This window comes from Temnothorax americanus, unplaced genomic scaffold (genome assembly GCF_048541705.1).
Source record: "Temnothorax americanus isolate GAGA-0224 unplaced genomic scaffold, ASM4854170v1 Scaffold16, whole genome shotgun sequence".
NCBI classification, from domain to species: domain Eukaryota; kingdom Metazoa; phylum Arthropoda; class Insecta; order Hymenoptera; family Formicidae; genus Temnothorax; species Temnothorax americanus.
This window is the reverse complement of record NW_027509297.1, coordinates 152,392-169,109: the sequence shown is the minus strand read 5'-3', so window position 1 is coordinate 169,109 and position 16,718 is coordinate 152,392. Positions and strand designations below refer to the sequence as shown.

At 42.3% G+C, this 16,718-nt stretch overlaps 1 protein-coding gene and 1 long non-coding RNA gene across 2 annotated transcripts in view; one reads left to right on the top strand and one right to left on the bottom strand.

The window, feature by feature from the left end:
* Ptc (protein patched) overlaps window positions 1-16,387 on the top strand; it is a 38,498-nt gene extending 22,111 nt beyond the window's left edge. Inside the window, exons 3-12 of the mRNA XM_077402807.1 lie at window positions 2,976-3,165; window positions 3,879-3,948; window positions 6,281-6,378; window positions 6,710-6,929; window positions 10,569-10,976; window positions 11,125-11,769; window positions 12,004-13,203; window positions 13,421-13,909; window positions 14,030-14,153; window positions 14,534-16,387. Of these exons, the coding sequence (XP_077258933.1) occupies window positions 2,976-3,165; window positions 3,879-3,948; window positions 6,281-6,378; window positions 6,710-6,929; window positions 10,569-10,976; window positions 11,125-11,769; window positions 12,004-13,203; window positions 13,421-13,909; window positions 14,030-14,153; window positions 14,534-14,670 (3,581 nt within the window). The 3' untranslated portion in view covers window positions 14,671-16,387. The remainder of the gene's footprint in view (window positions 1-2,975; window positions 3,166-3,878; window positions 3,949-6,280; window positions 6,379-6,709; window positions 6,930-10,568; window positions 10,977-11,124; window positions 11,770-12,003; window positions 13,204-13,420; window positions 13,910-14,029; window positions 14,154-14,533) is intronic.
* LOC143895582 (uncharacterized) lies at window positions 969-3,103 on the bottom strand. The gene is made up of 3 exons (XR_013256365.1): window positions 3,008-3,103; window positions 2,113-2,591; window positions 969-2,026 (listed from the first exon to the last, which is right to left on the bottom strand). It is a non-coding gene; the product is annotated as an uncharacterized LOC143895582 (long non-coding RNA).
* Window positions 16,388-16,718: the final 331 nt, after the last annotated feature.

Sequence of the window (16,718 nt, the reverse complement as noted above, 5' to 3'; positions counted from 1 at the left end):
CGGGACCGATGCGCGCGGAGAGATGCGAGAGCGCGCGACCGCAATCACGGTAGCCGGAAGGGTGCAGATAGACGGGACGGGGGGTGGGGGGTGCGCGAGGGGGCGCGAGAAAGCCGCTCGCTCCCGAGAGCTTGAACGAGACAGAGACGGAGAAATAATTACAGAGACGCCTCGTCGATAAATCAAGCCCGGTGCCCTCTTCCCGTCTCTTTCTTTCTTTCTCTCCTCCTCCTCCTCCTCCTCTCTCTCTCCCCCCTCGCGAGTGTATCCTGCCTGCTAGTCCTCCTCCGACCGTCCCCTCCGTCGGCGGTGCTGCCCTTTTTCACTATCTCTCTCCGTCTCTCTCTATCTCTCTCTTTTTGTCTCTCTTCCTCCACCTCTTTCCTCTCCTCCGCTTTCCACCGTTAAGCCACGTTTCTTGCTTCGTAGAGCAGAGAGTAGTGTCTTTATTACGCTCAGTGCCCGACCGCATTCTACAGGCCGATTCACAAACGCATAAGCTCACTGTTATCGTCGCGGCAATTACGTCATGCGAGTTTCTTAGCGATCGAAAAAAATGATCGGATTATTTTATTATGTCTATACAGAGAAATTGCTGCACAAGTTATGTTATTTGTGCTTTGTGCACATAGTCTCCTGAGCTTGTCGAATAAGGCTGAAAATGGAACTACGTTATTTTCGAAATAATTATCATTGACTTCAATAAAATTTTCAATACTTTACTCAAATTTCTCAAAGAAGTTTTATAATTTCTATTTAAAAAACTCCAAATTCTCAGACTATCTAAAATAGAGCTTGATAGAAAAATGATAAATTTTTTGCACTGTTATTATTTAAGAATTTTCGCAAGAAGAGTTAAACTGCAGGAGATCTGTTTTTTAGCGTATTCGTCACGTTTTCTTTATTGGGAAGGAGGAAGAATATTTGATCCCGGATGTAGAAAGAAATTGCGTTTATAATTTGTTGCTACGAATGTTTTATTATTATTATATATATATATATATATATTCATGGTTGTAATTAATTTTTTATTTCTCGTTTAATATAAGTTTTCTTAAACAAGCTTTATTCAGCTATATTTTAATTAACAAATTAAATTGAACTGAATTTTAAAAGCATTAATTGAATACATTCGTGTTATGTTTAATTTCCTTAATTGATAGATAAAAATAAAAAGCACTAATATACACACACCAAAAATGGTATTGCACATATCGCCCATAAAATTACGGTGTTTCGTGCGGGGGCACGAGCTGTTCTTTTTCGCAAGTTAAACAGTTAATTTCTAAACTCCATCGTCGGTTCATGCTTTTCCTCAGATTGTATAGGAAATAATTTCCGTTTCTTTATTCGCGCTTTTCGTCGTCCTTTCCGCGAGGCCGTTTGAGAACCACTTTCGCGCGGCGAGCAATACGGGTGGTCCACGGCGACCGCGTCGTGGCGGAACGAGCAAATACGCCGTCGGCATTTTTGACGGTGAAATCTGACTAGGTGGGATACCAGGGTACCCCGCGCGCGCGCGCGCGCACAACGGCCATCATCCTCGTGTGCCCCTCGTCCATTACTACTGCTCGCCGTATATACGGTGTATGCTCCTTTAAATCGCGCAGCGCGTCGTCCTCCGCAAAAATACGGCTTTTGGGTTTCTTGTCCCGCTCCTTCAAATGACTTAATAAAAAGCGAAGTGGATCCTCGCGCGAGATGCTCGTACGTGCGCACTTTCCAGGCGGAATAACTTGCCCTCTTTTTTTTTTTTAAGATCTCTTTGAAATCTCTTCCGCGAGGTCTTCCTTTTTGGAGAGAACGATGGAGCGCGACCGCGATATCACGACGTCGCGTCGTACGAAAACACTTGGATGTTTCCTTTAGTTGAAGCCGCGACGCGTCTCTTCCACTCCGAAAGCCTTCTCTCTCTCTCAAAGCTTCCGGATTATATCGTCAAGAACAGAATTTCGACGAGCCCTCTGCGTCGAAAATAAATTGGATTCTTCTTCAACGCGCACCATTGCTACTTTCCGTTGCTTTTCTGCTAGAACAAAAGTCGTCCGTGTAATCGGTTTATGTCCGTTTTTACCAATGCAGCTTAACTTTAATCTCGATTCAACTTTTTACCTTTCTCTAATTCCAAATGTTTGAGCAAAAGCCGTCTGTAATCCCTCTTATGTCCGTTTCTACCAATGCAGATTAACTGCTTTAATTTCCAGATAAACTTATTTTTCATCTTTTTCTAGTTTCTAGATTTAGAGAAAGACAAAAAGTAAGTTAAACCGCGAGATCAAAGTTAGCTTACACTGATAAAAATGGGCGTTAGAAGGAAAAAATGAACCGCTAACGCCGGCAGGGACGGTCTTTGACCAACCGAGTTGCGAATTGTTCTCTCCCGCCCGCGTTTCGATCCGCTATTTTCATGTCCGTTTCTGGGAATGTTTTATTGGTAGACTGCCAGGAATTTTTGTCGGTACAAAGACGCGCAGAAACGTGTGTGTTACGACACTGTCTCGGCCAATGTTTCTCTTCGGGGAACTGTGCTGATCGCAAACACCGTCCACCGGAAGGCTTACAAAGTCACCCATGTGTCTGAAAGAACGCACCTGAAACTCGCGACATCGTTCCCATGTTAATTTTCTCGTAAAAGTCCAATTTGAACGAGTATCACAATTCTACTAATCCTCGTCTAATGAGAAATTTGACGTAAAAATTATCGTAGGTGTCAAAAATAACGATCTAAGAAAACTATTCATCCGTCGAATAACTGTACCGTTCATTGAATATTTAAATGGAAGCAGGGGACAAAAAGTACAGACGCAACATTAATAATTAAATAGTTTTTATCAATGTATATTGTACTCTTTCTTTAAAGACAGCCACGGAACTATAATCGAATTATAATTATAATTAAAGAAACTCGTGTTAAGCATCGCGCGCAAGTGTTCTTGAAGCAGGTGAACTAATCGCTCACTGACTTTTGTTTGCAGAAGGTGGAAGGTTAGAAAAGGAGCTTACTTACGCGTCGGAAGTGCTCGGCGAGGCATCCGCTTCGACGCACCAGCTCGTCATCCAGACGCCGAGGCATTCCGGAGCGAATATCCTGCACCCGGCCGCGCTCAGGGAACACTTGGTAGTGCTGGAGGCTGCGATGAATATAGAGGTGCACCTGTTCGATATGTAAGTCCTATCCTCCGCTTCTCTCTCTCTCTCTCTTTCTCTCTCTCTCTCTCTCTCTCTCTTTCTCTCGCGCTGCGCTTTCTCATTTGTATACGGAAAGGGAACGTCCGGCGTTTAATTCAAAAGCCGAATTAACTAGAGAGAGAGAGAGAGAGAGAGAGAGAGAGAGACTCGATCGCTTGACGGCATAATCATAATCCCCACGACGGAATCGTGGCGTTTATATACGGGGTGACTTATTTACCGGTGATACAAATCGGGAGAAGAGGAAATATACGTGAAAGAGAGGATAAATTGAAAATGCGGAATATATGCTTTCCTAGTATTTTAGAACGTATAGTATCCTAATTTAGAAAGATATGATTTTTTATTTCGTAAATAACTTGTTTAGGGAAACAAATATTGTTAAAATAATTTATGTTAAAAATTATTTAACCTCAAAAATGATAGAAGATATTAATTTTTCGTTTTTCAATTTTCATTTTTTTTGGAAGCAAAGCATCGCGTAAAAAAAGAATTTTCTTAAAATACATTTTCGACTTCTTCACATAGGAATTTATCGCTCTCTCCATCTCATTAAATGTTTTAAGCATTGATGTAATTTAATTAATTATCGCTGTTTCGCATATCAGCTTAATTCGCGCGATCGTCTCTACTTTAAGAATGAAATGACTCAAAGTCTCGTAGTCACGAATGCAATGTGTCATTTACAGCACGTGGAAGCTGAAGGACTTGTGTTACGCGCCGAGCATACCCAACTTCGACATGCACTACATCGACCAGGTAATACAGCTAGCATATATACGCACGTATACACGCATCCGAGACGGATGCACACACACGCGCGCACGTACAGCATGAATGGCGCGCGCGCGCGCGCGCGCGCGAGCACGTGTTTACGCACCGTCTCCCGGTCCCATTAGACCCCTAGTGAAGGCATCAATGCGCGCACGTGACACGTTCACGACGTGTTCGCGTAATAAGCTATCGATAACCGTCGTTAGCAAAATAATAATCGCGTACGTCCGACATCGAAATTTTCGAGCGCGATAAAACGTTTCTTTTATATCAATTTACCATTTTTTACGTTATTATTTTATTAACAATCTGTGCCGCACAAATCGTATACTGAATTTGTTTATGTATTTAATTCTTCGATATTTTACTTAAATTTCTATCTTTTGTTGCTCGGTTATTTCCTTATAGGATATTATAGTCGAAAGATTAATTGACATGACGTACGAATTATCGATAAGAAATCTCGTTTTTCTTTAGAGAAGTATCATAAGGAAAACATTTAAAATTTATAACGACTCCATTGATATCCGCATCGAAGAGAGATCGACGCGAACGTGTATGCGCGTTACATCACTTTGCGCGCGGCTAACGAGTGAGCGCGTTAGAGAAACGGCGGTGGCTGTGGTATTTCTCAGGGGAAAAACGCGCGCGCGTCTCAAGATCTCATCACGTACGCTAATCCTCGGCTTCCGGGACATTACAAACGTGTTTCGCGCGAGGGACTGCCTTTTTATGCGCCGTCGAAAACTTATGCATGGCCACGAATCTGGCTCTCTCTTCCTCTCTCCCCTTCCTCGCTTTCTCTCTTTTAACATTACATAATACGTATATAATTCTATTATCGTTTAATTTTTATTAGAAACAGGAAGACCCAATTATCTTCTATTTGCGCTACAAGACGTTGGTATCCGAGATTTAAGGAAATGCTCAATAGCTATTTTTGCTAGCAGTCTCAACAATAGCTAGAAATAAGGGGGGGGGGCGAAAAGGGTTTTCTTCGTATAGAGCGGTGAACAAAATCCGATCCGACTAATGTCCGACTCCGGACATTAACGATCGTCATACGGGTTTTCTGGGTACTAGGCCATTACCGAGGGCCCACCTCGGGGTTCCAGGAAACTCGAATAGGACGGTCCGCGCACCACGTTCTTTCGTGACCCTCGCGCGCCTTGCATCCGACGGCGGGATAAGAGCATCTTAGATCACACCCTGTACAAAATATCTAAGTGCTGCTCAAACAGATCTCGGCGCATGTCGCCGTCGCGTTTTCCCGAATGACACTTGAAAAGCGGTCTCGCCAAACTCGTGATTTGCATTCGACGGCATTCGTTAACATAGGCTCTCGCGCCGCTCGCCACTCGTGAGCTAACATTCGTCCACTTAACTCGCATTCGATTTCCGGAGCGTTATTATATCATACGATTTTACGATACGATGAAATTGCATTGAACTGAATTGAATCACAGTTTGAATCTGGTATCCCATAATTTGTTTGCGGATTGTATTTCACGCGTGAACGCGCCTTGTTCTCGATCGCTTTTATATCCGCACTGTATAACTGAAACGGGTCAGCGCAAATCTTTCTATTTTAGAAGTGGGAAAGTTTTACTGTTGCAAATAACAATAATATATAGGAATGATAGTAATAATAAAATGCAAATAATAATCTGAGATTCAAACGTAAATTTCATTTAAGCTTAAATATATATTTATAGTAATCAAATCAAAATATAGAGTCTGTTTCCTATTTTCTATTGCCGAACGGACTGCACTAGAGTTCAGAGTTTATCTTTCTTACTCCACATTGGGAGGAAATAAATAAACTCTGAACTATCTAACCAGTTTAGCGATAGAAAACAGACCCATAAATTCGCACAGTAAAGAGATTTGCGCTATAGGCAGTATGCATCTCTTTGAAGATGCAAATTCTCCTATGCGTATGCAATTGTGTGCGGATGTGCACGCGCCGTATCGGTTGCATACACACGGGGCAAGGTTGCGAAGGGCTCGGGACAAGAGAACGAGCAATTAGCGTTGAATAATGACGCCGGCGTCCCGCTGCGGTATGCGGCATCATGTTAGGTGTGGCTCGAGCTGTTTCACGCCAAAACGATCATTTTACGGAGCGGAGGAAGTAATCCCTCCGAATTTTAATCACCATGGAATCTGTTACACTACAGGAAATTCCAAGATCGGCGTTTTAAACGTTTAGATAATTAATGATATGATATCCAAGCGTACCATTTCGTTAGTGACATTAAAACGTATTCGTTTGCTAGCGAGAAGATGTGTGCTTATTAATTTTTTTTACTTGCAGATCTTCGACAGTATTATTCCTTGCGCCATCATCACCCCACTCGATTGTTTCTGGGAGGGTAGTAAACTCTTGGGTCCGGAGTTTCCTGTTCACATACCGTAAGTATTGTCAACTTTTCCGCGATTTATTAATGATAGACGACAAAGAAGTGTTTTAGCAACAAACTTTTATGTTCTCTAAATTTGTCTGATATTAATGCATCGACGTTTAAACGTCGCAATTTAATTAAATATATAAATTGATCTTGCATTAATTTGTTTATGTATTTATAATTTCCGTTAATATTTTAACGATGGATTTTAATCTCGTGGATCGTTGTCATGGATCTTTTTGTTCGATTTTCTACTGCAAATTTTAATTGTTTGGACAAATAACAATAAATTAGTTACACCGACGAAACCATTTAGATTTCTTCTTTCGATTGAACAGTGGCGTGAAGAGCAACAGACGCGTCAAGTGGACGAATCTCAATCCCACCACGTTGTTGGACGAGATAAAGAACTTGATCGAGTCCAGCAAGTTTCCCTTTAAAACGCTCGAGGACTACATGAGGAGGGCCGGAATAACGAACGGCTATCAGAGCAAGCCCTGTCTGAATCCGGCGGATCCAGAATGCCCGGAAACCGCGCCTAACAAACAATCCCAAAAGGTAAAATCCTCTCACATAGTCATTCGCGCTCGGCTCGTTAAAATCGTCATTCTATTGAACCCCATATAAAATCGCTAAATAGGTAGATAGAATCGCTAGATGAAATTTATAATACAATTTGCGGCGCAAGAAGCATGATAACTAAAGTACGTGCCTCGACTGGAAGATAGATTTCGGAAACGGGACGAGGGTGGGATAGGAATCCGCGATAGTTGCCGGTAATTCGACGAACGCGCACGCATCGTGTGCGTCGCGTTGAACGAAAAAGAAAAGGAGTAGACGCGCTGCGACGAGATAATATAAAGACTGTCACCGGCGAGACATTCGTCCGCGCGACTCGCGCCGGGAATAACAAGCGATCGCTTGAAATTCTCTGCCGGATACGACGGCCGGTTGTGCGCACGCACGTTATACGAGGACCGGTGGGCGCTTTGATGTCCGACCCGCGGAATGACGACGATGAATATTTAACCGCGCGTCACCGCGCGATTGAAATCGCCGAGTTTCCTTCGCGCCTATAATAATATGCTCGCGAAGGATTTTAATCGGGCGTCCGACGTTGCTCTCATTGTGACGACGGCTTCAGTTTAGATTTTAGATTATATGTACGTGTTATGATTAACTTTAATCTCGGTTTAACTTGCTTCTTATCTTTTTTTAGTTCTAAGAATTAGAAAAGGTAAACGATGAAAGAATTAGAAAAAGATAAAGGAAAAGTAATATAGGTAAAAGAATTGGAAAAAGATAAAAAAGATAAGTCGAACCGAAATTAAAGTTAATCTACATTGGTAGAAGTGGACATTACAGTATAATAGTTTATGTTAATTTTTGCGATTTATCACGGATCTATTTGTTTGATTTTCAATATGAATTTAAATTCTTTCGACAAATGCGCTAATGGACCGATTAAATCGATGGAGATAAATCGGCTCACGCCTGTATAGCCTTTAGGTATTCGGGAAACGAGAAGGCGACCGAAACTAGTTGTCTCCGTTAATTAAAAGTCGTCTCGTTGTGACGTCGCGCTTAACGCGAGATAAGAAGGGCGGATCGACGGGGCAGGAGGACGGGGGAGAGGGGGTGGCTCGGTGTCCGAATGAGAAAGGACGGATCCCTTGCGCGAAAACGGCCGATGAGCATGCGAGTCGCGTGGGCCGGCGTGGCGGCCTATTAAAATAATAAAATCGAGTGACGTGCGTCATTATTGCGCTACGCCGGTGGTCGCGGCGGCGGAGCATGCCCGGGCCCGGCCCGGCAGCGGTCCCACACACATACACGCGCGCACCGCGCATCGCATTACGCGGCCGTCATTTCGGTGTCATTAACATACGCGCGGCCCGGCGTGCTCTGACACGTGCACAACGTGAATCGCATCGCTACGCGCCCGTATATGCGTATATTAGCATCGGCCAAGATCCCCTCTCCCTCCCTTCCTCTCTCTTTCTCTTTTCTCTCCCGTCCCTCTCTGGCTTCCTCTTGGTCTCCCTTTTCCCTTGTCCTTCTCTCTCTCTCTCTTTCTTTCCGCCTCCCTCCTTCCCTCGTTTTTTCTCGTTCTTTCTCTCTCGGGCACACACCTATTTCTATTTTCATAACGGGTATGCGCGCTCTCATACTTAAAGTAATTGCACTTAATGGCCACGCGGCGCGGCGCGGCCGCGCGGCATGCATGCGCTTCGGAATATTTCGAGTGTAGCTGCAGGCGGAGCACGTTGATCGGGTGTTTAAGTCAAGAACCCGGCATCGCGTGTTCCGCGTATGCACGCCGGGGTGTCCCGAAAGAGTCGCGCTTGGCGATACCGCGCACACGCGCGTTTTTTCCTCCGCTAATTCAGCGCTAATTAAGCGCTGTGTCGTTGACTCGCGGTATAGAGGACACACGTTCCACCTATTTGACCAAGATAAAAATAATAAGTTTCTATTTCATTCGTTGAGACAATTTTCCCGCGTGTCGCAAGCCCTAGAGCCCGATAAAACGTTAATGAACGTGCTCGTATCCCACGTCGAGTTATTTTTCTCTCGGACACGTACCAACGCCGGAAGACGGCCGCGAACGTGTCGCGAGCACGAGTAAAAAGCATGAAAAGCGTGCCAGCGGCTCGGCTACATTCTACACGTCTTCTTCGTGGAATTACATAACGCCGGCCAGGTGTGAGGTAACCGATTTCAATCACACGTGCGATCGCGGACGATTACGGTGCGGCTTTATTTGGTATGCCTTTCCTATGTACCTCTTCACTTACGTCTGTACACTTCCGCGATGCAACGGCACTTAATGACGCGCTTTCAATTTAATTAGGACGGCTATCTAGTCATATTAACTTCGCCTGATTTAATTAATAGATGAAAAAAATAAAATATTACGTGTATAAAGCGGCATGATAAAAATCACGCTCTTCGCATAACTCTTTTAATCTTCTACTTTTTATCTATCGCGACTGTTAAATATTAAAGGATGAAATTTAAACCGATGAGTACCTTGAGTTAAATAATATTTTGTTATTCTTAAATACCATGTGTGTCGAAATTTGTTATTTTAACACGAAACAGTATCATTTTTTGCTCCATTGGTTTTTAGTTAAATTAAGATTGTTTTAATTAAATTAACGACATATTGAGAGTAGAAGCAGTGGCGACCTATATGGAATGATCAAAAATGAGTATAATTTGATTACGAATTTTAACGGTGTAAATCTTACATTAAAATTCTTAGTTAGATCCGACTTAAGATTAATCGAGAGTTATGATTTTTTTATCTGTTCCTCCGGAGTTTTGATTTTCAAAGAAAGCCTTTTATTTTCGATCGTTTGTAATACAGGAGTCACGGGTGCCTCGATATTTTTTTTTTGTAAAGGAAAAATCGCGATTGAAATTGGTCGGAGTCCACAGGAGTCAAAAGGATGGGCGCGGCGTTTGTATTTCTATACGCGTGGAAAGAGGAAAGAAAAGTCTTGCTCGAGATACGTCCAGATACGGTAATAATTCCGTTGTCGAGATTTCTATTCTTCGTGCCGCGGTCGTGGTGGGCGCTCATCTGTTCTGGTATGATATAAAGGACAGTGGACAAGGCAGCTTGATCGTCTAAAAGTCACGGCCGGTATGCCCTTTTATAGGACCCTATAAAGTCAACTCGGTGTGGGGTCCACGACACCCCCGGCTACCCTATAAGAAAGAACGTCGCTCGAACCCCTTGTAATAATTCTTTGCCGTAGGAATTCCTGGCGTGACTTGACACGGTTCTGCCTTCGGTCACGCTTGAGAAATTCATAGATGAAAAACAAAATGTTGCGGAAGGGCTTGAGGTGGCGGAGCAGAAAAAGAAATGCGTCTCTATCCAGTCCCTTGCGCTTGAAACGCGGTTGTCATTTGATTTAAAAAAAATCTCGGGGATTAATCTAATTTTTAATTTTCATCAATGTTAATTATTATCATCGTCGAAATCGAATTGACGAAAGCAATCGTTGCTCTATACAGAATTGAAAGAAATCCATTATTTTATAACTATATCTGATGGAGGATCATTTTAGAGCTTCTTTTTTTTTCGCTTTCTTCTCGCGTAACTATACGTTCCAAAATTGTATTTGTGCTCAGGGGAGCTTTCCATTTTACCAATTTCCCAAACGTCATTGCTTTCTGTAACAGGTACCTGATGTAGGGGCCGAACTGACAGGTGGCTGCTATGGATTTGCGGCCAAATACATGCACTGGCCGGAGGAGCTGGTGGTCGGCGGCGCCAAGCACAACAAGACGGGCCACTTAACTCGCGCGGCCGCGCTGCAGACTGTGGTGCAGCTGATGGGCGAGCGCGAGTTGTACGATTTTCTGGCGAACACCTACAGGGTCCATCATATCGATTGGACGCAGGAGAAGGCGGCTAAAGTTCTGGAGACCTGGCAGAGAGTGTTCAGCAATGAAGTGAAGAAGCTGGTGGAGGTCAACGGGTCGGCGCCGTACAATCTGTACGCTTTTAGCACGACAACCATGAATGACATCCTTGGAAAGTACAGTCATGTGTCCGTCACGAAAATCGCGATCAGTGCTGTGCTTATGGTGAGAAATTACTCTGTGATTGATTAATTTATGCATAATTGTTTGGAGTAATGCTATAGAGTTCGAAGATGCCAACACCAAATATTATTTATTTACGATCCATTTTACTTATTTATTTTATTGACGTAGTTTTGTCTTATTTTTCTAGTTGCTATATGCCGGTGTAGCCCTCTTTCGTTGGAAGGATCCGGTGCGTTCGCAATCCGGGGTGGGAATGGCCGGTGTGATGCTGATTTGCGCCACAATAGCCGCAGGATTGGGCTTCTGCGCGCTTCTAGGAATCCCGTTTAATGCCACCACGACGCAAATAGTGCCGTTTCTTGCTCTCGGTCTGGCTGTGCACGATATGTTCCTGCTGACGCATACGTATGCCGAATTATCGGTGAACGAAGTGCCCAGCAGCGAACAAACGGGAGTCGTTCTCAAGCGAACCGGCCTGTCGGTGCTACTGACAGGTCTCACCAACGTTGCTGCCTTCTTCGCAGCGGCGATAATTCCAATCCCGGCCCTTCGGACATTCTGTATGCAAGCCGGTATTTTGCTGGTGTTCAATCTGGCCGCCATGCTGCTGATATTCCCCGCGATGGTCAGCCTGGATTTGCGACGTAGACGTTCCGGTAGGAAGGACATCCTCTGCTGCTGCTTGCCGGCGACACCTAATCTTAGAAAAAATAGATACTCCGTGAAAAACAACGGCACGGTCAAGCAGACAGTCACCAGGGCAATACCGCCTGAGAGACGAGAAACCTGTACGCAGATTTTAACACCACAGAATACGCAGAACGAATCCTGGGTATGAAATGACGTACATGTATGCATACATATCGTATACGTACTGGATTGCATTTTATTAGAGATTGAAAAAATTTTATTAAATGTTTGGTTACAACGATATTCGACAAAAATCGAAAAGGGCTCGTTTTTACGTCAAGCAAAACAATATAAACAATAACAATTGTTTTCCATGTATTTGCATCAAGTTCAAATTAACGCAGAATCATTTATAACTATCTTATTCGTGTTGCAGATAGGTGGAAATATCATCGACTCGGAGCTGGATAAACAGTGCACCGAGGAGGACGCGCTGACCGGCTGTTCGCAAGATGATTGTCTTAGCTTCTCCCTGACGCAGCTTGCATCTCGGCACTACGCACCTTTCATCAGTCGACCGGCTACCAAAGTGTTCGGCATGATAATCCTGACCGTCGTGCTGACTGGTAGCATATGGGAGGCGATACGTCTACGTGACGGTTTGGATCTGACCGATCTGGTGCCACAGAACTCGAACGAGCACGCATTCCTGTCTGCCCAGGCGAAGCATTTTGGCTTCTACAACATGTACGCGGTCACCGGCCGAGATTTTGAATATCCGAATAATCAACGATTGTTGTACGAGTATCACGACGCCTTTATGCGGATCAAGAACGTCATCAAGAACGACAATGGTGGTCTGCCCGAGTTCTGGCTTAGCTTGTTTCGCGACTGGCTAAAGGGCCTGCAGACGGCATTCGATAAGGAATACGACAACGGTTGCATTACCCAGGAGAGATGGTTTCCGAACGCGAGCGATGAGGCAATCTTGGCGTATAAGCTACTTGTGCAGACGGGTTACGTAGACAATCCAATCGACAAGACGCTGATTACTCAGGTGCGACTGGTCGATTCGGACGGTATCATCAATCCACGCGCTTTCTACAACTACTTGAGCGCATGGGCGTCCAACGATGCGCTTGCTTACGGTGCTTCACAGGCAAATCTGAGACCCGAGCCACGCCAGTGGATCTACGTTAATGATCATGAGCTCAAGATCCCTAAGAGCATGCCGCTTACGTATGGACAGATGCCGTTTTACTTGCACAGGCTCACAGATACGCAAGATATCACACAGTTGATCGGTAGTGTCCGGGAGCTGTGCAAAAAGTTTGAAGAACGCGGTTTGCCGAATTTCCCGTCCGGCATACTGTTTCTCTTCTGGGAACAATATATGGATCTGAGGAGCTCCATGGGTATCGCTCTCCTGGCTGCGTTAAGTGTAAGCCTCGTCGTCGTCGGACTGCTGCTGCTGAATATATGGGCTGCCGTGTTGGTCAATATCTCTCTTCTCGGTGTTATCGCGCAACTACTAGGCATTATGGGTCTGTTCGACATCAAATTGAGCGCGGTGCCTGCTGTACTGCTAGTAGTTAGTGTGGGCATAGCTGTTCATTTCACGGTGCATATCTGCCTGGTAAGTAATTTGAAAAACTTTTTTATTAGCATATTTCTAATTCAATTTTTTCACCTGCTGTTTCGGGCATATTGAATTTATGATGTCAAACATTTTTTTAAAGATTGAAAAAGATCGAAACCCCCCTTTTGGCTTTGTTACAATTGTTATTTCAATTGTTATATTGACATAGATTTCTACTTTGACTCTATAATTAGTTTTTCTATTTTTTTTTCAGAGTTTTGTCACCAGTGTGGGCAGCAGAGATCGCAGGATGCGCTTAGCTCTGAAACACATGTTCGCTCCGGTTGTTCATAGTGCCCTCACCACGCTACTCGCCGTGATCATGCTCGCCTTCTCGGAGTTCAATTTTATAGTCAATTATTTTTTCCTCGTATTACTCTGCGTGATCGGCATCAGTCTTGTGAATGGCGTCTTCTTCTTTCCTATTTTGCTGTCTCTAATTGGTCCGTCGGCAGAAGTGATTCCGAACGATCATCCGGATCGTATATCCACGCCAACGCCGCCGGCGTCGCCCGTCGTGAGAAGATCCAAGCCGCCCACACCGCCGAGGAGATCTCACAAAATCGACAATGCCCGGCTGCACGCCGAGCCGTCGCTCACGACTATCAGCGAGGAGCCCAACTCGTGGCACAGCACCCAGGAATCCTGTATTATTGTCCAGCCGGAACTCAAGGTGGAGACCACGTCCACATGTGGCAATCAGGTGCGTTGAGATTCGCAATCGATTGATTATTGATCAGCATGAGATATACTTTTTTCCAATAAATTTGTCACGCTTCTCCGAGCATGACTAACGAGCGTGTTCTTTCATTTTGACTAACAGAACTGTAGCGGATCGGATACGAGTGGGTCTAGTCGAACATCGCCGATTCCGCCCACGTCACACATCACCACTAAAGTCACCGCAACGGCGAACATCAAGGTCGAAGTTCACACACCGTTGGCTGGTAAGCACATTCATTTTGATAAATTTTCAAACCTCCAAAATATTCCCTTAATTCGAGAACATTTTTTGACTAACGCATGCGACTGTAATGATATATTGTTGGAAATATTCGCTTTCGAATTATTTCAATGCTTTTTTTGAGAGATTACAAGTTTTGATAATTTTTTTAATATTAATAGAATAAAATTATATTACTAAAACCTGTGTACATTGCAAGACTTTGATTCATAAAAAAATGTGACCTACATCTTTCTTAATTTTCTGTGCTACTTTTATACTATATCTTTATATATTTAGTTACCATCTTGTAACATTTTCTCAAATCAATGTGAGATGGATGGGAATGGTAAAAAAATATGTTCATTTTCATGAATATTATAGGTGGAATGGATCGTGAAAAATGCCGGCATTCGGGCAGCAGTAGTCGAAGGAGCTCGCGCTGCAGTGCGAACATTAATGCTGGGGAATCTTCCAGTTCCAGTTCTGAGCCAGATTCAGACTCTAACCCAAAACATTAATAACAAGTACCGGGGGGACCGGCAGCTACTGCTCAAGTACCACGCAAGGCGGGAAAACACAGAAGGCTGACTAGGATAGATTAATAGATTTTCCATTATATCTTCCTGTTTTCCTCTTCTTTCCCCTCCCCCTTCCTCATCCTTACTTAACTCCTTATTCTTTTGTTCCACTATTTTCCTCTGCCTCAAATGAGTAATGCAACATGAGTTGACTTAACTCGGATTTTAAAAGCGGAAGTATTATAACACAAATCGCATTTTTATGTATATGAATATTTTTGGAAACAATTTTGTTTTGCGTATTTAATATCTTGTGTTCTGTACGCCGAATTTTTTTAAGTTTAAAATAGATTATTTTTCCGTAAAAACCAACATTATATTTACTTGGGATTCGATATTAGAAGCGGATATTTACATTTTATGTGTATATTAATGCGTGAATTATTACGAGGTTTTAAGTAAATTGTTAAAGTTCTTAATCAAAAGCAAATTTTAACCGAAATGATGTGAAAAAAATAGAATTCTATTCGAATATTTCAACAGTGTAATAGTATTCATCGAATATGTAATAGTATTACCAAGGACAATAATGTGTACAACTTGATAAATCAATGTATTAGATTATTTTAGGTAAATACTACCTAAAATATATATTTTAGATAAATTTATTTAATTAATGACTGCGGCGTCACAAGAGTAGTGTCACGTACTACTGGCAAGCACACATAAGGACATTGTATGATTTATACTCTTCGAGAAAGAGAAATGACAATACATGCCGGTGTGCCTTTGTTTATCAGAGACTGACACTAATGCGTTTGTGTCGGTGAGCGTATTTGTAATATTTGCGTAATGCATAACGAGAAAAAGCATTTACTAAGATGTATATATACATATACTCGTTATTTAATTTACCGTCACTAAGACGTGATGTTTTTAAACGTAATCGTGAAATTTTGCGAGGACGACGCTTTATTGTGCGGCGAAAATGACAAAATTTCCAGATATTACTATTTATTTTTTTCTACATTAATCATATGTAACGCGCAGTGTGTATGTATGTGACTAGAAGCGATACTACGATACTGAATCTCTGAGATCTATTTATTATTTATTTTAATAGTATTCCTCGGCGTTTCTGCGGGTGTGTGTGTGTGTGTGTGCGAGCGCAATATTTTGTACGCACAAACATATGATGACTTGTAAAAATAATTATTTATATCGGACTATACGAGAATATTTTCATTGCCTACGATAACAACGGTACTTAATTTAATGAAGTATATATTCCTATTCTGATATTCATACCTCTAATGTGTACAAAGTTGTAATATATAGTGACCAGTGTAATGTGCGGCGTAACTGCGGCACGCATTGTCATGAGATGTGACTCGTGAAATTATGTACAATATAAGCGAGAAGTATTCCTTATGCCAAGTCAATTTTGTATACATATGCGAGACTCGAAGTGTGTATTTAAAGTGTACGAAAAGCGTCCTGCGAGACGGTATTTGCATTTTGTATAAAGTACATGTTGTATAAGTTCGGATGGGAAAAATAGTCAATATACCTCTAATATACGTATAAATTGTGTCCATGGCTCATTCTTTTGCAAACTTTATTGTAAGAAACTAATTATTTTTGATGTAACGAATGTGTAAAAGCTACTACTTGTACCATTTATAATCCCATTTTTGTAAATATAAATAACATTGTAATATAAGAACATTTATTATTTTTACTGCCGTTATTTGATCGGCAATCATAAATAAGATTAAGACACAAAATTAATTGTATTATTGTAAAGTCAAAAATTCAGAAATCAGATTATAAACATTTAAATTGCATTAAATTATAACAATCTCCCTTCGTACTAATCTCATGAAAAAGGTAGTTTATTACAGTCTTTTATACCTATGTTTATACAAAATGTGGCTTTACCAATTTTAAAAAATTTTTATTTTCGACTCTTGAAACTTTTATTAGTATTGTCACATATCTAATTGTATTTTCTCACTTTATTTATTTTAAAAATGGTTGATTTTTAT